General features: G+C 41.6%; 1 protein-coding gene across 2 annotated transcripts; it reads left to right on the top strand.

Moving 5' to 3' along the window:
- The first annotated feature begins 563 nt into the window (after positions 1 to 563).
- On the top strand, positions 564 to 13,261 carry LOC134601396 (endonuclease 8-like 1). 2 transcript variants are annotated; one of them, XM_063445871.1, is made up of 10 exons: positions 564 to 765; positions 1,803 to 2,237; positions 4,771 to 4,890; positions 5,193 to 5,256; positions 8,340 to 8,439; positions 8,675 to 8,796; positions 9,945 to 9,972; positions 10,376 to 10,431; positions 10,806 to 11,205; positions 13,177 to 13,261. In XM_063445871.1, exons 2-10 carry the CDS (start codon positions 1,816 to 1,818, stop codon positions 13,179 to 13,181), a joined length of 1,317 nt encoding a protein of 438 aa, XP_063301941.1. In that variant the 5' UTR covers positions 564 to 765; positions 1,803 to 1,815; the 3' UTR covers positions 13,182 to 13,261. The 2 variants fall into 2 exon arrangements, with proteins under 2 accessions (XP_063301941.1, XP_063301943.1); XM_063445873.1 differs by lacking the exon at positions 564 to 765 and adding an exon at positions 1,643 to 1,702.
- The last annotated feature ends 6,263 nt before the right edge of the window (positions 13,262 to 19,524 follow it).

Below are 19,524 nucleotides of genomic sequence, written 5' to 3'. Positions count from 1 at the left end.
GGCAAAGCAGTTATCTGGGGGAAGGGAATGGCCTGTTTTTTGCATTCTGAATAAAGAAGGTTTACATATATTTTGTGCATTGAATTTATATCTCACGCACCATCAGGTCATATGTATCCAAATTACCATATGTGTATTACCTATCTGCTGTGAGTGTTTTTGTTTTTCTTTAATTTTTTTTTACAAAATTCAGTTTCAGAGAAATCGCATACGCAGACTTTCATTGAAATGTATGGTCACTAGATACATACCATTCATTTACAAAATATTACCATCACTCTCAGACATGCATTTGGCTAAAATGATACTTGCAGGTCCATTGCACCTTAAAAGTATATTAAGCCCCGAAGCCTCGTGCATAGTCTCCTGTATGGACTGTAAATCACATGACTCTCAGCCAGACCCTCTGCTTTATACTTTTCTCAACATGTCATTAACTATTTCATCTCCACCTTTTTTTTTTTTACTTTGACCAAACATTCCTCTCCATGTCACCTTACTGATCACATGCATGGATTATTTCAATCATCAATTTAGCAAGCAGTGAATAAATTCCTTGAAATAAAACTTACAGCAGTGTGCTCCAGAGAAAAAAAACAAACTACAACTCCCTGCAGGCTCAGCGGCAGCTGACCACGCCCCCAAACAATAACAGCAACCAATAGGAACGCAGAGGGGTCGAACGTGAGCTTTAGAATCCGCGGATAACCTGATAAGAGGTGATAACAGCCCTGGAATTCATTTATTGATACAGTTACAGCAGAGGTAAGCAGATGGAATGCAGACAGGGTGAACGGCATGATGGGTAAATGCTGGCACAGGTGGTGATCTGGTGAAGCTATCCATGCAGGGGGCGTAACTTGTGTGTTGTGTAACCTTGTAAAGCCAACAACGTGTTTCTGTGATTGCATTATGTAGCACCAGCAGATATTTGCACCTATAGTCACACATGCTGGAAAGCAAATGTAAAGTATTTATTTAAAACTGATTTAAGAACATTACACTATTCTACAATACGTTGTGGCTTGTGTGAGAGAGTGTAATGAAAATCCAATATTACATAAAACAGCCACCAATTAGGATTTCATGAGATTGTCATTAAACTATCGAAGCTGGTTTGCATTTATCCAAAATATTGCTAATAGTGCTTTGTGCTGAAAAGTCAGGTTGTGACTTAGAAACTTTTTTTCATATCTGGTATTTTAGCCTGAACTGAGCCATTTGTTTTGCATAAATGTGGACTCTGAATTACAGAATGGCCAATGCACCCGTCACCTTTCTAATTATTTATGTAAAACCTTTTACAAAAATGTTCTGGATAAATGTATGGGCATATTCTCATATTAAACTAATAAGAACAACTAATACAATTGACTTGTAAATACAGAATTGAAATGGGGAAAAAAATAATAATTGATACCCGGTAAGATCTGATGTTTTATAAACGAAGACTTTTATTTAGAAAAGCATCTTTTCTGCACTGTACATTCACTAAAATAGGTATTTATAACTTCGGTAAAGCAAGATGTGAGAATGCTGTATAGTGTTTTTTTGGATTCACACTGCTTTTGCATTCCACAAATTACAGGGCCTTGATTGGTTGAGGGATCTCTGTGAATTCCTGGTTTCTGTTGGCCTAATAGCAGAAGCAACAGGTATCCAAATAGACATTCGGGTATAATTTTGGTACTGCATGAGAAAGGTGAAAATGCACCGCACTGTGTTAATTTATTGTGCATTACAAAGAATTCCTCTGCGTCTTTTGGGGTTTTAATATGATTTACGTGTTCATTCCCTTTTAGTGTTTCCGGCAATATGCCTGAAGGTCCAGAGCTCCATCTTGCCAGCATTTTTGTTAACACTAGATGTGCCAATTTGCACTTTGCGGGAGCTGTAGAAAAATCTGAGGTCAGTAAGAACCCAGAGGTTCCTTTCTGCTGCCCCGACTTCACAATCAGTTCAGTGTCTCGTGGAAAAGAAGTGAAGCTCATCCTTACTCCGGTAGAAGATGGACATGAGCCCACCCACATTCTCTTCCGATTTGGTATGTCAGGAAGTTTCACCATGACGAATAAGGCCGAAATCCCCAAACATGCCCACTTACGTTTCTACACAAAAGGTGTTCCTCGCCAAGTTCTTTCTTTTGTGGATCCCAGGCGCTTTGGTTCCTGGGAAGTGAACGGTTCGTGGCAGCCAGAACGTGGCCCATGTGTGATGCAGGAATATGAAAAATTCAGGTAAGGATGAGAAGATAATGAGAATATTTTAAGGGAAATTTTATCAGTTTTCCAAAAAAAAAAAAATGGTGGAAAAAATATAAAAGGGAAGGACTCTGGTTTACATGGTGATTAGTACATAACATGTGGTACATGTGCCTCCCATCCCTTGCCCTTCTTCACCCCTCGTCTCTTTTTCGTCTCTTTTGGTTTTCGGGTCACCCGGTTGTCTCTCAATGCGTCCCCCACTGTTAATTGGCGGGGCATGTCCGTGGGTTGTCTCCTTGCAGTCATATTAATGGGCTGAGAGGTCCCCCAGATCCTGTGGCGTTTGTGGTGCCTGATCGTGTGTCTGGTCCCTGTTTGTCACCCACTGTTGACCTGTCCATCTCCCTGTTCTCCCTTCTGTGTTTCTCACAAAGGCCGTCTCCCCCCGTCCCTTTTGTGCCCCCGTTGTGGTCCCCCCCTATCTTAGGTAGTTAGTGCCCGTGTCTCGGACCCGGATGAGTACGGTGGCAGCTCAGGTGGGGGTTGCAGAGCCCTACAGACATTTACAGCCCTTAAGACATTTGTGGTACCTCATACTAGCTGCTCTTGTGGGGTTGATTAAAAAAACAGGTTAGGGACAACCCTCGGACAGCTCATATAGAGCGAATGGTATGCCTGTTAGTGTAACATTCTCATAACTACAGTTTAGAAATAAAAAATTAAAAAATAAACATTTTAGAGTAGTATGTTATCTTCTTTGGGGCCACCCTTGGACAGCTGGTGCAGAGTTAAAGATATGCATATTGGTATCGCTCTCTCGCCTCTTGCCTAGAATTTTACATGAGCAGTTTAAAGTAGCCCCTTAGTGGCTCATGTGGAGTTTGAAAACAAAAAAGAAAAATGGGGGAAAAAAAGGAAAAGGAAAAACTGTCTGGTATAAACTTGTAACCTCTCGTATAAAGTTTAAGATCTGGTGACCTGTAACGTCTCATGTAGAGTTCAAAGTTTCACAGTCTGGTGGTTTGCGGTAGCAGTTCATATGGGGTAAGGACAGTCCTATCGGTTACGTTCTTTCTTCCGGGCTAGCCGCACTATGGAGGTTGCTTTTGTGTAGATCGCCGTTCTGCCGCCGCCGCCATGCCAGTCTTTCCTCCCCTCTCGGTGGTGAGTTTCTCCGCAGGGTGAGCTCGGTTCGCTCCTAGTGGAGCGGGCTGCAGCTGCGGTAACTGAAGTCGCCTCAGAAAGTCCGTGGGGTCATCTGTGACAGAGAGCGAAAGCACTATTTCCCCGTGTGACCCTACCAGGGTACCCGACGCTCCCCACCGGTACCTGATTCCATGGTCTCTAAGCAGTTTGGTGGTTGGCATGAATTTGCGTCTCTCCAACAGGACCGCAAACGGTAAGTCTTCGAAGATTCTGACTTGACAGCTATCCACCTGGGTGTGGGGTGTATTCCGTGAGCGGGTCAGGATCGCTGTTTTCACCGCTGTGTTCCGAGTGACAGCGATTATGTCCCTGGGAGCGTTCACTGGGGCCGTTGCGGCCTTTCGGATCCGGAATGCCATAGCTATAGGCGGCAGCCCTCCCTCTCCCCTCCCCTCCATCACTGTGGCCAGTTTGTTAGCGAACTCCAGCACTGCTTCGGGCCCCACTGTTTCAGGCACCCCACGGATGCGTATATTTTTCTTTCGGTGTCTAGCCTCCATGGCCGTGACGGTGCGGGTGAGTCGCTGGAGCTGCTGGGAGAGGTCCTCTACATTAGCCCGGGTCTCTGCGAGGGTGTTATTACGTTCCTCTTCTCGGGTCTCTACTGCTCCAATGCGGGCCTTGATGCCGCCCAGTTCTCCACGGACCTCATCCAGGTCCTTCTTCCAGACTCCTCGGAGCTCCAGCAGGAGCCTTTTGATATCCGCTATGGTAGAGGGTGATGTATCTGAATCAGTCATCTCTCCTGTATATCCCACTAGGGGCTTGTGTTGATTCTGGTGCCTCTTCATCCGGGGGCATCTTCGATTCACTGGAGCCTCAGAAGCCTGCTAGGCGCCATCTTGGCTGGCTGTTGCGGCCTATCGAACAACCACCTAATGTCTGGCATTTTGGAAGCCTCAGAAGCCTGCAATTTTCTATGTTTGCACCCCATCTCTCTTTTGGGGGGTTCAGGGTCGCCAGGAGCCCGGTTGTGGCGTTATTCTGCAGGCTTTTCGTGGCCTTTTTGATGTATTTTTTTAGCTGATTTTCCAGGAGCTCTCTGTACACACGTCTGCTTAGCTGCTCAGCTAGCCACGCCCCACTCAATGTGTATTTTTATAGTGTTATTTACCTAGTCTAGAAATGGGTCAACTAAGATGCAGAAAGGCATCTGACAGAGCATCAGATCAGCAAAAAAAATTCTCCTAATTGATTTTTTTTCTTCTTCATTGATTGATACCCATTGTAGTGTAGAAGGGGAAAACAAAACATTTTCAACACCGCTTCACTCATGGGGTGTTTGGCTTATTGAAGAATGTTTCAGCTGTGCCATCAAATTTCATTGTTTTATGATCATCCTTCCTTCTTATTTATTCAGGGAGAACGTCTTGAAAAATCTGTCCGACAAAGCCTTTGATAAACCGATTTGTGAGACTTTACTTAACCAGAAATACTTCAATGGCATCGGGAACTACCTGAGGGCAGAGATCCTGTTCCGGTGAGAGCAGAACTATGTAAAGAATGAGATATGTGGGGAGATGAGGTGGCAATAATGGTAATTAAAGGAAAATGCCTGATTAGGGAATTGATTCGTAATTCTTGGGTTAGGCCTCAAATTTTATTTTAATTGAATTGGTTGGAACAGACATGTCTTCTTCATCAAACCCTGGATGGCTGTCTCACATATTGATTTAGGAAACGTGCTATGTCTATCACAGAATGCCCCCCTTCTTTCTTCAGTAGTTGCTTCTACTTATCTGTGCTTTTTCCTCATTGGCCATTGTTTCCCTCTCTTTAAAGGTTACAGATTCCTCCATTCATGCCGGCTCGCACTGTGCTGGAAGCTGTAAAGCTACACAATCAGGTCAGATGTTATCTCAGATGGTCCATCATGTCACTCAGAAATCTGTACTATACGTTTGTTGGCAAAAATAACTTCTGTTTATTGACTACACTCTTTGTCCAGATGTCCAGGCATTTCTCTTTTGTGCTCCAGTTTCTTTAAAAATGAATCCAGTAATCGGGTATATTAGCTCCTTCTTAGTTGATTAATTTGCCAGAAAGTGTGTCTGCTAGTGTGTTGGGTTTTAAAGCAAAGCATTTCAAGACAGAAAATAGGATCTGGTACAAGTTCCTTTCATGGATCGTCATTCACACCACCATTAAATTACAAATTATCACCTTGACCTACAGAGCCCTTACTAACTAACCCTAGACACACCTACCTTGGCTGTGACTCTTAGAGCCATGAAAAAACTTTTATTTTTTTACAATACCGTGTGTTTACTTTAAAATATCTCCTATTTTGTTAATTTAACTTTAATCACACACAGGAGGCTGGTGAAAACATTAGCAGCCATTTAACAGAGCAGAAGATAAGAACTTCTAAATTAAACACACTTTGCAATAAGGAAAGCTAGAACACATGGGGTTTGTATGGAGGCTGTGTGAGTCACAGTTGGAGAAGGTATGGCTAGGGGTATCCCTGCAATATAAATAAAGTGATTGAACTCCTAAATGACAGATAATTGATCAGTGAAACTGTGGGGCATGATTTATACACCAAACCTGCTTCAGTCAGCTAAAGTGGTCTTGTGCTTAGTGTCCCTTTAAAGTCTAACCGCATATGCAAAACATAATTAATGCATCAATACCAACATGCACACATTCTGCGAAGAGAGAAATTGTTTGTTTCCATTTGTTTGTGTGGTTTAAATGCTGGTACAATAAATTTTTATGTAGATGAATGTTAAAAGGATACTGTAGTGCCAGGAATACAAAGAGGTATTCCTGGGAACACCCCACTCCCCTCACCCCCCCCCCCCCCCAGTAAATAAAGGGTTACACCCCTTTATTTACTTACCTTTTCCCAGCGCCAATGTTCGTGCACGCTGAGGTGACGCTCCACCCCCTCCTTTTGAACCAATGCTTTCCTATGGGGGAAACTGATACTGGATATCCTCATGGAGAGCTTGAGGACGTCCAGAGTCCGATACTGGAAGCCCTCTAGTGGCCACTGAGGGCAGACTTAGAGCTGCAATGTAAACATTGCTGTTTCTATGGAACTGTTTTACATTGCAGCACTAAGTACAAAAGGGACAGTGCACCTGGACCACTTCAGTTAGCTTAAAGGACCACTATAGGCACCCAGACCACTTCAGCTCAATTAAGTGGTCTGGGTGACAGGTCCATCTAGTGTTAACCCTGCAGCTGTAAACATAGAAGTTCAATAGGGTTAATCCAGCCTCTAGTGGCTGTCTCACCGACAGCCGCTAGAGGCGCTTCCGCGCTTCTCACTGTGAGAAGATGCTGACGTCCATAGGAAAGCATTAAGAAATGCTTTCCTATGGACTGTTATAATACACGTGCGGTTCTTGCCACGCATGCGCATTCAAAGCTGACATCGGGTGAGGGAGGAGAGTTCCCCAGCGCCGAGGGAGCCCGGCGCTGGAGAAATGCAAGTGTTTAACCCCTTCAGCCCGGCGGGAGGGGACCATGAGGGTGGAGGGGGACCTAAAGACCCTGTAGTGCCAGGAAAACAGCACTATATTGGTCTTTTAAGTAGTCTGGGTGCCTACAGTGTCCCTTTTTAATAAATGATATAATTTGAATCCTTTTAACATGTTAAACTGCTAACTTTATATCTTTGATTCTGTGTTAGATACACATTTGTGTTTATATACGAATGTGTCAGTTGCCAGCAATTCAAAGTTAACATTGCATATAGCAAAAAAGGGTTAGAAAAGAAACCGTGCTAAACGGATCCCTCCTGGCACACTGAATAAAGGCTTCATTAAACCCTGATAATATACAAACAAGCCACACAAGACCCACATCAAGATTATATTTCTCTTTTCAGATCTTAAACCAGTTGTTAATGTATTTAGTCCTTGTAGAAGAAACCTGCGCTGTTACAATATTACAAGGGCAGTGTGTAACGGATCCCCTATACTCCGGCTGAGTATATACGTGAAGAATCTCCCGAAATCCAAGCATAGAAGTTATTTACAGTGAATAATAGCTCCCAATCCCCCAAACATGAGCCAAGACTTCATGAAGGTATAATCCGAATGTGTTTTAATGGTAGCCACAACTGGCCTTTTATGCACTCCCCCCCTGGACCTGAGAGTAGACTGCAGTACAATCACACAGGCTCTCAGGTCCAGAACACTCCCACATAAAACAGGATAATTTCTCATCTGTACTTGGGAGATAAGTGAGTTAAGTACTGTATTAAACTCAATTATCTCCAGGTACAGAAAACATCTAGTTTTACAAAAACCTGTAAAAATGCTTTATAACACCAACGGGGTGAAGATCTGACTGACCGCTCTTGAGGCGCCTGTCAAAATCAGTTCCACAGTTTCAGAGGTAGTGGTCGGTCAAGTTCGGGAGTTATAAAAATGAATGAAAAGGCGAACGGTTCCCCTGGCTCATTGGTAGCGTTTGTTTGTAAGATCCATTCGAACAAACCTACCAAACGGCGCTCTCCTGGCTTGCCGCGAACAGAAGCAGGTGTTCGTTCGTATAGTTTTACCGGTTCCAATTCCAGACACTCAACGACCAAGTCCTTCTGCCTGCTTTCGTGCGACAAGATGGCCACCGTTTTCTCCACCACGTGGCGTTCGGTTATACGAATGTCAGCCACACAGAGAGCACTTAATTATTGTGTTTTCTTTGAACTTAATGAGCCGGTGGGGGGGGAGGTCTGTGTTCGGTAGTCTTGAATGGTAGAAGAATAAGGAAATCCCAGATGAAGCTAATTCCCGTACAGAGGAGGCTAATTGCTTTGGATAAGGCCAAATAGGGGTTTTGTCACACAGTGCTGTGATCATGGAGACTGAAATTTTTTTTTTTCTTCACCACATTTTACATATTTGTGTTTTTTTTTTTGTTTGTTTTTTTTTTTAACATTTTTGCAATACCCCTTTATTTTATTATTCACAGAACAGTGATCTCTCCCTTAGTAAGAAAGTGAAGATTAAGAAGGAAAACCCAGATCTGCTGCAGCTCTGTCATTTGGTGCCTTATGAGGTTATTAATCTAGGTATGATGGCATGTATAAACAGACTTGCAAGTACAGGAATGTTGTGTGTGTGTGTGTGTGTGTGTGGGGGGGGGGGGGGGGGGTGTATTTATTTATTTTTATTTAAGGAAAGCAATTTCAAAGATTCAGATTGATAATAATCATACCAGCCATAACTCTCATTTGCAGTGAAATCAAAAGTGTGGATATAAATCGGGATTACAGTGAATCTAATGATGAATTGCTATCTCTTCAGGTGGAAAAGGTTATGGTCCTGGTGATTCAGATTATTCAGAATTTGAGAATTGGTTGCAATGCTACTTTGCTCCTGGAATGAAATCTCTGAGAGACAGCAATGGGAGGACCATTTGGTTTCAGGTGAGACAAAGCTTGGGAGGACCCAGAGACAACAGGGGGAATTTTTAAATAGGACATGTCATCCATAAACCACATGGGTGACAAGTTCATCTTAGAGCAGGTATGGATTAATTTTGCAGTAGTGTTATTGCTTCTTTTACTGTACGAAATAGGATAGCTGAAGTCCTTAAAAAAAAAAAAAATGATATATATAATATTCCCAAGAACCAGGCTCTCCTTGAAATCTATGAGTGAACCTGTTAGACGTGGATTAGGAGTGTGCTTGTACAGGCAGGGAGAATGATTTATGCTAACACCATGACACCACAATGAAAGATGAACTATTCATTAGCTCTAAAAAATGGGTCGCAAGAGAATACTGAGAACGGGCAGCAACTGAAATAGCCTGCCCTTCGGTCGGTCACCGCTCAGTTCTCAAGCTGTTTTTTGCTCATCTTGTGCCATTACAGAGAGAACTTCTCTGAAACATATCAGACTGGTCCCACCCATACGGGCAGTCCAGATCCGAAATGCCAGCAAGTTCCCTCTGCACGAGAGACACAGCAACCCCAGACGATCGTTTCAACCTTGTTAGGCATCATCAGTGAGGCATAGCTGATATCTCCCTAGGCACCGTGAGCATTAGCTCTATGTTCCATTAAAATGTAAACCGTAGCACCAAGAAAGAATAATTACGTATAAATATAAAACAAATAATTTGCGATATGAATACAATTTTGCCATGGACATTAATAACACAAAGCATTTACTTCTGTTAGTGCAAGTATAAATTGCATCATACAATAGCATCGTTAATACTATGCACATCATAATACCTTTCTTGATTTTTGCATAAATAACATTATGAAGAAATGACTTTCTTATGAGCTTTCACGTTTTGTTAAGTTATGTTTTACGATCATTTAATGGTATATTGTGTAGGAAATGGTCTAGTGTATTATTGCTTAATTAAGAAAATGATGCTAAAATAAGCAATTGGTAAATAGTTTGACTCAAAGAGTGAGTCCTATTCACTGGCTTTATACAGGAAATCCATGTGGCGGTGGTGGTTGTTTTTATTTCTTTAGACTCTCCTGTATGTGGCAACTAGCTCGCCCTCCCCGCCTCTTCAATGATTTATAATTCAGTGTCTGTCTGTCTCATTCTAGGGGGACCCAGGACTACTTGCTCCTAAAGGTGAGTTACATTATTGTGCTTACCTTTGGTTTTCTCTATGGTGCAGCTTCTGGCACGAACGCTTTTTGCTATTGATCTGTATGCCACTTCATTTTGTTTATTTTATTTTGTCACAGCCTTCCATACAGCAATATTCTCTTAACTGTGAATTGACTGGAATTCCTCAGGGAATTGTAAATAATCTGATCTGAAGGGTACCTGAATGGTGAATTCACAGCCATTTCCTGTTAAGTGAATAAGTCTGTCTAGTATCTATAACTACCCCTGTGTTTCAGTATGACATCTAAACTTCTGAGGCTTGATATCTAACCTGTGATAACAGTTTATCATTATTTGCCATCATTTATCCTAAAACATCAGTTTGTTTTGCTAGCCCTTCACTTACTGGCATATTCTCTACTAGGGAGCAAAGCACGGAAGCAACGCAAGTCTGTTGATAAAGAGCCAAGACCTGCAAAGGTAAACTTTACAAGCTATTCACGGTGTGCTACATGGCTGCAAACTCTGGGCTTATTAAAATATTTCCTCTCCTTTTAATTTAATAAGGACAATAAAATTGTATTGCCAGCAATACAGTCTGTAGTTGTGGTGGAGCTCCAATACTAGACCAGAGTATCTATCTACTTTATCAAATTTCTGGACCAGAGATGTCAAATCTGATGTCCCATGGGGTTAGTGGAGTTTTAGACCAATAACATCTAGGATTCTATGTTCCTGCTTCACTTTCAGGAATGGATCCTTCACAAACACCAGTTTTTCAGTTCTACACGAAAGCCAAGTTGTTTAAGATTTGGTTACCAAAACCTACTCCATTCTCTTTGTTCTTTTTTCAGGTTGTAAGAACTGTAACGAAACCTAAAATTGTTGTAAGCAAAGAGATCAAGGTGAAGAAAGAGGAAGTGGAGGAAGCAGTGATTGACGATAGAGCACCCAAGGTCTCCCGGAAAAAGAGAGGACTGAAAGAAGTGAATGGAGCGGAGAAAGAGCGTAAAGTTAAAAAAGAGAAACCGCAAAGAGGAATAAAAGGTGAGGAAGGAGAAGAGAAAGAGAAGATTGCTAGGAGAGGATCCCAACGAGGGTCTGCTCTGAAAACTCCTGTTCGAAAACAGAGGGGCAAGTCTGTGTCTGAGGAGCCTATGCCTGTTAAAGTGAGACCACGGCGACTAAAGTCTGACAGTTTGTCCTTATCACGGGACTCTCCTAAACCAAGACCAAGGGCTCTAAGGAAAAAAGGTAAGGGTCTTCTCCCCATGAATCCGAATGATCTATTTCTATATACACTGGAAATATGTAACAGTAAAATGATATACACACTAATAAGAATAAATACGTATACGAGTGTGATCCCAAGTGTCTCTCACACACAAATACCAAAATGAAATACAAAAAAGTGGGAAAACAACAATACATATAAAAAGAAATATAACCACCTGGAAAAGGTAGGATATTAAAAGATCCTAGAAGTCACTGGGGTCTATAAAAATCAATAATACAACATAGCTTAATACTGTATAGAAAATATAGAATGTGAAATATACAAACATATGGTAAATTCAGGCTTGTCACCCTCCTAGGGGTACACACAGATGTAGTTGCAAGATGTCGCTCATATATGGGTAGTCTTCCAATAATGCATAAGGAAAAAAGAAAAGGCAGCAATGGTGATGTACAGTAAAATCACAAAGGGAATTTATTAGAATGCACTTACAGACCAACGTAGACAATGGGCATATCACTACATGGAGTGGAACTTGGATGGAAGCGTGGTACTGGAAACCAGGCATAGATGGAGATCAACCAGTCAGAAAAAGCTAAAACAAATAAGAGGACATAAGTCCTCAATATATCCAATGCGTTTCGTCCTACAGCTTGGACTTCCCTAGGGATCTAAATTCTGCTCATCAGGAATGCTTCTTAAATATGCTGGGATTGATGGGCGATGGAATCCACCTGAATTTGGTGTGCGTTCCACTCTGAACTGCATTGACTCATATCCTGTGCGTCTTCCAGTGGCGTGTGCCAATGATGTATTCATGTGAAAGAAATCCAAAGCACATGCATGGACTGTTCGAATGAATTCCAACGTTCGTGCGCATGCGAACGACTGATTGCACACTTGTAAACTAACACGAATGGTGTGTGTGTGTGTGTGTATATATATATATATATATATATATATATATACACACTTGACATAATTTATTTGACATAATTTATTTGCTGGATGTCAAGTCAGAAGGAGGGGAATGATATGAATCTAATCTCCAAAAAAAAAAAAGCTTCTCTTTGCCTTAGTTATTTTTTTTTTTTATTTTTTGTTTTGCCTTAGTTATTTTTTTTTTTTTTTTATATAAATTGTAAGAACAATCAGGATGTGGAATTCTCTGCCTGAAGAAGTGGTTTTATCAGAGTCCATACAGATGTTCACACCACAACTAGAAGCATACATGCAAAAACAGAATATTCAAGGATATAGTTTTTCAATGTAGGGTAATAGCTTCTGGATCCAAGGATTAATCTGACTGCCATTCTGGGGTCAAGAATGAATTTTATTTCCTAGTTTGTTGCAAAATTGGAAGTGCTTCAAAATTTTTTTTTTTTGCCTTCTTTTGGATCAACAGCAGAAAACAAATGTGAGGAAGGCTGAACTTGATAGACGCAAGTCTCTTTTCAGCGATGTAACTATGTAAATAAAATAAATGGAATTTTTTTTTTTCATTTATTATAATATCACTCAGACAAATTTAAAATGAGTGAGAAAACCATGGTCGTGTGTGGTAATAGACTGCTGAGCGTTTCTGGGTAAATTTGGAAATGGTGACAACTGGATTACACCCGATGAAGGCTCGCATAAATACAATCATTTTTAAAAGTTTTTTTTTTTTTAATTATATATAATTTAGTAGGTTTTAAATTATGGTTTAAAAAAAAAAGTTTACACTTTAAGGCAAATTAGCCACGTGGGCTACTAAAGTAAAAATTCAAAGAGAAAATTAAAATTTCAGGCCAGAGTAGCCCAATTGAAAACATTGCTCATTAGGAGAATTTTCCAGTTCGGCTAATTAAATTTGAAATTCACTTTGAATTCTCATTTTAGTGAATAACCGTGACAGAGTAGTTTGCACAAATAGAAGATTTACTATATGTATTTGCTTTCTTTTTCTGTTTTGTCTTTGTTGATTTTTCTTTTGTTTCTACCACTAGTTTGATGTGGAATTCCTACTGAACACACATCTTGACCAAGTGCCTCAAACATCTTGTTTAATCTGTCACCGATGCTGAAATATATCTAGACCTTTCGAGATCTTGTAGAGAATGAACTTTACATTGTTTTTATGTATGTAGTCTGTACGTGTTTTTAATTGTTTTTATCTTTCTCAAATTTTATTTTTTTTGTATAAACGTGGATTATGAAATACATTGTAATAAATATTTTACCTTCATTTTTAAAACTATACATAAAATAAATAGTTTTTTTTTTTTTTTTTTCCCAATTTGTGATACATAATTTATTACTATCCTGGAATTTGCTCTGTCAATCGCTTAAAGGTAAACTGACACTAAGATTCTTTTTTTTTTTTTATATTTTATTTACCTATCCCCTATACATAAATAAATATATATAATTTTTATTTTGTAACTTTTTTTTTTTTATGTGAGGTGTGAAAAGTAAAATTTTAAATGTAGAGGGGGCGGGGCCGGACCGCCGACGGGATCAGACGTGCTCCGTCTGAGCTCCCGCTTCAGGGCCTTAAACTCGGCGCTAACTGGGGGCCAAACTCACCCAGCAACACACTCCGGCGACCACATAGACCCCAAGCTGCTGATGAATGCGGGGATACCTCCAAAGACCCTACCAGGCACCAACGGTGACCCGACAGAGGCCCGAAGCGCCAGGGAGCCTGAGCCGGGATGAGACGGCCGCTCTCCCGGGTCTCCAGCCGGTGTCTGGCTCTCCCCCCCCCCCCTCTGGACCGGGGGGGTTAACCCGGTCTACACAAACATCCACTGCCTCAAAGAGCCACCCTGCCATGACATGCCCACCGAGCAGCAACCCACAAGATGGCCGCTGCACACAAGCCACGTGCGCGACCGGCCAGCACAATGGAGCTGATCGAGGAAGAGACCATCTGACCGCCAGCACAGCCTCCCCAGGGTTGACCACACTGAGACAAGCAACAGCGAAACCGAAGAGAACGGGAACAAAGCGGAGGAGCAAGCAACCTCACCCACCTGCACAAGCCAGTCCAGATGAAGAGAAAGGCAGTTAGACCCAAACGCAGCCGTGCTGCAGGTCCTGTAACCGGCTTCCAGCATCAGCAAACACCAGAGATCGCAAAGGGAACAGGGAGGCTCGCAGAAAGAACCCTCCTACTGGACACTCTCCCTGGCTATAGGATCACCAACTGCCGGGTATAAGCTGAACAGACAGCACGCTGCAACCTGTCAACCACATGGACTAGGGCTATGCAAGCTCTTCAGCTCTTTTTAACAAGCGGTATCTTTCTAATACTCTCTTCCTTAAGTTAACCATCGAGAGCTAGCTTACATGAGAGCCTTAAGAATCACCCATAATGTTGTCAATATGAGATGTTTAGACGTGTTAAATAATGCTATCATTAATTTTCACATGTCTAGCTGATCAAGCAAGCTTTAAACTTGAACCTATACCTTGTTAGTTAAATCTTTTTAGACAGCTTCTGTTCCGATAGACAGGTATTACGACTTATGTAACTATCTATTAAGCTTCTGTAATTATCTATTTAGCTTATGTAACTATCTAGTTAACCAAGCATGACTAAAAAAATAAAATTGTGCCTGTTATCCCCATGCCCCGCATGTTCAGCGAGGAAATGCCTGAGGACTGCTTTCGGGGCACCTCAGACCTGCATGTACCACTCTTATGCACTTAAAAATAAAGAATTAAAAAAAAAAAAAAAAAAATTTTAAATGTAGAAATCATCATCTCTTTATCCTGCAACTGAAAGCCTCCATCTTAGCTCCCGGTCACGTTCTGTACATTGCACCTGGCATTCCGCATAGAGAATGCAAAGTGACAGTAGGAAAAATTTAAACATAGTTTCAGTTCCTCTTCCTTATGTGACTGGATTGTGATGACATTTTCTAAATCTTTAAAGTAATACTATAGTGTCAGGAATACAAAGCTGTATTCCTGGTACTATCGCTCCCCCCTCACTCGTGCCCCCTTTTCCTATTCCCTCCCCCCCCTTATTTACTCACCTTATGCCAGCGTCAGTGTCGTTCTGCACTAGGGTGACATTCTGCCCCCTCATCCGTCCCACGACAAGCGCCACGAATGCAGATGTGCATGAACGTTCCCAAGCTCTGCATGAGGACCTCCAGCGTCGCCGGTATCCCCATAGGAAAGCATTGAATAATGCTTTCCGATGGGGAAATCCTAATGCGAGCGCGGCCATTGCCGCACATGCGCATTAGGTCTCCCCGGTCGGTGGGGAGGAGCATAAGCAGAGCCTGACCCACCGCCAAGGGACATTGGCTCTGGATTCAGGTAAGTGACTGGAATGGTTTTAACCCCTTCAGCGACGTCGGATACGGGGCGGGAGGGGGGCACACTAGGATTTAACAGTGCCAGGAAAACTGGTTTGTTTTCCTGGCACTAGAGAATCCCATTAAGCCTTTTAGAGCGATGGATAGAAGTTGCAGCTGTGAAGAGACCTATATCTATATGTGGTTTTGTGGAGACAGAGGAGTTTAATTTGCAACTCAGGTAACTTCTAGTCGGTTCAGTTGTTCTGCTTGGTAGGTTTTTTGTTTTTGTTTTTTCTGTAAAAAATTACTGTGTAGGGTTCTCAGAAGCTAAACTTCATCAAACATTGCAACAAACCGGAAGATAAGGTATAAACAGGAAATCTAAAACTGAACTGCACCTTTTTTTTTTTTTTTTTTTTACACTTACACCTGTCTTTTAACTTTGGTTTAACCACTAACACTCACAATGAACATGCATGCTACACTGCAGTCCTGTCTGTGTTGTTACAGTTATAGCCTTGCACTAAGAAGTGATCATTATCTCTGAGATCTGGGCCTTCTGTATTCAACCCAGTAGTAAAATGATAAAACCGGTAATTCCATGTGGATGACTGAATGTTGAAGTAATTGGGAAAAAAACAACCAACCAACCAACCTGGATTTCCTTAGGTGGGTTGTGTGCTGTAAAATATCCCAGTGGTATTAGCAGTATGCCATTGGGCAGCAATAGGCTTCCTAACTTCAAAAAAATAAACTTACTTTATTTTCTTTTGGAGGCCATATTCTTACCAATATATTCCTATCGCCATTATGGTGATTTATTTATTTTTTCTTTCTCATTTAAAATGCATACTATTCATCTATTTCCCCTCATCTATTTTCTCATATCATAGCTTTTTTTTCAGCATTACATGCTCACAGTGGGAATGATGTAAGAAAAGTAGTGATGGAGACTGCTCTGGTCACACGGATAACAGGTGCAGGATTCTGTGCAACTCCCCCACCCCTAAAGCAGCTACTTTACACACTTGCCTCCACCTACTTATGTCCATCTAGCCTCCAGGCAGTGTAGCGCCCATTTGCCACCCCTGAGAGCTGTGCATGTTTGCCAGAATTGCAACACCAGGAGATACGAACAAACCGCCTGGGACGCCCATCCAGTCAGAGGTCTGGCATCTACCCGGTACAATTTTCAAAAACTGTGCCTACACCAGGACACCTAGAAGTGCGCTAATTGGATGAAGGGTTAAGGATATGGAGGACTAACAAAAACTACTGAAAGTTAGGGGGATCCTGCTTCCACTGAGCCTCAGCAACCTCTTTGTGGTGACCGGCACTTGCCTGACACTAGCCTGGAACTCTGCGTCAGATCGAAGGTTAGTCGCGTCCTGAAATTTTCTTCTACAATTTCTCTGGTTGCATACCTTTGACCCGTGCGCTTTTTGGACAGTTTATTATTGGGAGATAGCCCTGTCTGGGAATGTGTATGACCTATAACCTGTACATGTGGGGAAAGTTTTAGGATATTATTCTATTAAAATATTTAATAATAAAAATTACATTTATTAAAATGCTTTTTATGCACAATCCTCTTCTTTACACCCACCACGTGTTACAGGCTAACCTTCACCACCTGGCTGAACTGCTCCTGTCAGCTCGCGCGGCCGAACATTCCATGTGGCTGCTCAGCCTGAATAGCTAATACTAACCTTTTGGTCCCGCTAACTGCTCCCTTTGCTGGTGCACGAGCCGAACTACAGGCCCTTAAAAAAATTGTAAAACTTGATGTCGCCCTTAAAGAAAACGAGTCATCTAGCCGACTCCATGTGATTTGGAGTTGCAGAGATGACGTGGACCAATTAATGTAAACCTGTTTAAAGCCTATTCAGGCCCTTACTCTTGCCCTATTGTGGTTTCTGTTTAGTAACACATGTAGTTCTCCTGTGACTCTTGTGATTTCCTGTTATTGACCTTGGCTTTGTTTTGACTCTGTTAACCACTGGTATCCTGACCAAGCTTGTATTTTGACCTGTGTATTTCTATTATCCTGACCTGGCTTGTTTTTCATGTATCCTTATGTTTGTATTACTGACCTCGGCTATTCCTGACTTTAATTCTTTCTTGTAATTCGTTAAATTCAGCCACTCTAAGGCTAGGTAATACGGCTTTTGGACCCTCACTTTGTGGTTATCCTTTTCCTGTGTGTAAGGGTAACGGCAACCGTAACATCGTGTTAATTCATCTTTACTTCTGTTCTGCTCTGTATTCATCCTGTTATTCTTCTCACTGATTGGTCAGTCGTTCTGCACAATATACTGTACTGATCTATGACAGCTGACATATATATTATTAACACAACACCAAACATACAACCGGCCCATCTATTGCAGGTCTGACAATGAGCCGACTGCTGCAGACATATGCTTGTCACCTGCATTAGGCAACCATTATGTGGCACAACACTGTCGGCTCACCAGGGCTTATTTTCCAGTGACCAAAAATGAAAGGGTGCGTGGAAATTTTAGGACTGTCTGAAGTTTGCTGATCATCTGAAGATCATTGAAACTCTGTCTCACTGATTAGAAAAACCACGATTCTCATCCATATGACGGTATGCTGTAAGGTGGAAAATATCAAAGCACTTTGTAGCCCGTGGAAACCTGTATGCTAAGGTTTGCATGGCTCTCTTACAAAGCTTTATAATCGTCACGGAATATACTAACATTCACGAAATATACTAACTTTTAATGTTTTGGAATAATAACAAACAAATATGGTCCTTTCTTTTAATTTCCTTTAACTTTTTATAAACGGCTTCTGTTTAGCAATCTGAGTGTGCATATGATGAAGATAAAGCAATCATGTTGAATGTGACAAAATACTATAACCTCCCCAGAGAAGAAAACATGGCAAGTGAAGTGGCCCTTAATGGACCTATTAGTGTTGAAATTGGTGTTAGAAGTTTCATAGGTATAAGAAAGGTAATCAAAATAATTTTTTATCTCAAAATGCATTGTTAAAGCAAAACTATTATCATGTATTATTTCTATTAAAAATGTGTTTGTTTTTTTTGCAATGTATACTTACCCTTCCTTACCCTTCGCTATAAAGGCTGCCAAGTTTAAGTCCTTTTTGTTCAGAAAAGTGCACTGACCTAGCTACAGCAGATCAAATTTCACATCTTTCGGTCATATAAGCCATGCTTCTGATCAAAAAGCATTTAAAAGTGGAAGTTCCCACAAGCAAGAAAAGCCAGGATATACACTAAAAAAGTTACTTCAACCCTTCCGCCTGAGATGTTGCTTGCTACCATTGTCACTATTCCAAAACCTGACAAACTTCCAGAAGTGTGCAAAATTTTTCGCCCCGTTTCTCGACACGAAAATATACGCAAAGATTTTGGCCAATAGACAGCCCTATACTACTGCTCCTTATCAAAGATGACTAAACGGGATTTGTCATGGGGAGGCAGAGGCTGGACAACACACACAATTTGTCACTAATCCTTGAACATCTTAAGAGAACCAGCTGGGGTGGCCTCCTACTAGCTTTGGATGCTGAAAAAGCATTTGACTCTTCCTGCAGCAGACATTGCACAATCACATATGGGTTACCTCCACAGCTTATACAACACATTTTTGCTTTATACTCAGACCCCATGGCCCAGGTTTTGCAAGCGAGATTCCTCTCATCTACATTCACGGTTTCTAATGGGACACGTCAGAGATGTCCCCTATCCCTCCTTTTATACATACTGGCCCTAGAACCGCTCTTATGTGCTATTAGAGAACCACCAAGCTGTATACGCTATTGAAGTCAGTGATACTGAATAAAAGAATAGCGCGTTTGCAGACCATATTTTGGGTCTTACTTGAGGTCGATGCCTGCAGAGGTTGCACTGGCCCTACATGTATGGGATATGCACAGATCCAAATTGAGTAATTCTGCACACATTTCTTTAGCGACCCCTATTCTGACCTTATTGCATCTCCACCTTCACCGCCAGACCATGGCATGAGTAGGGAATTAAATTTGCTTCCT

This window comes from Pelobates fuscus, chromosome 3, assembly GCF_036172605.1.
Source record: "Pelobates fuscus isolate aPelFus1 chromosome 3, aPelFus1.pri, whole genome shotgun sequence".
In the NCBI taxonomy this organism is placed as follows: domain Eukaryota; kingdom Metazoa; phylum Chordata; class Amphibia; order Anura; family Pelobatidae; genus Pelobates; species Pelobates fuscus.
This window is presented reverse-complemented; position numbering and strand designations above follow the sequence as displayed.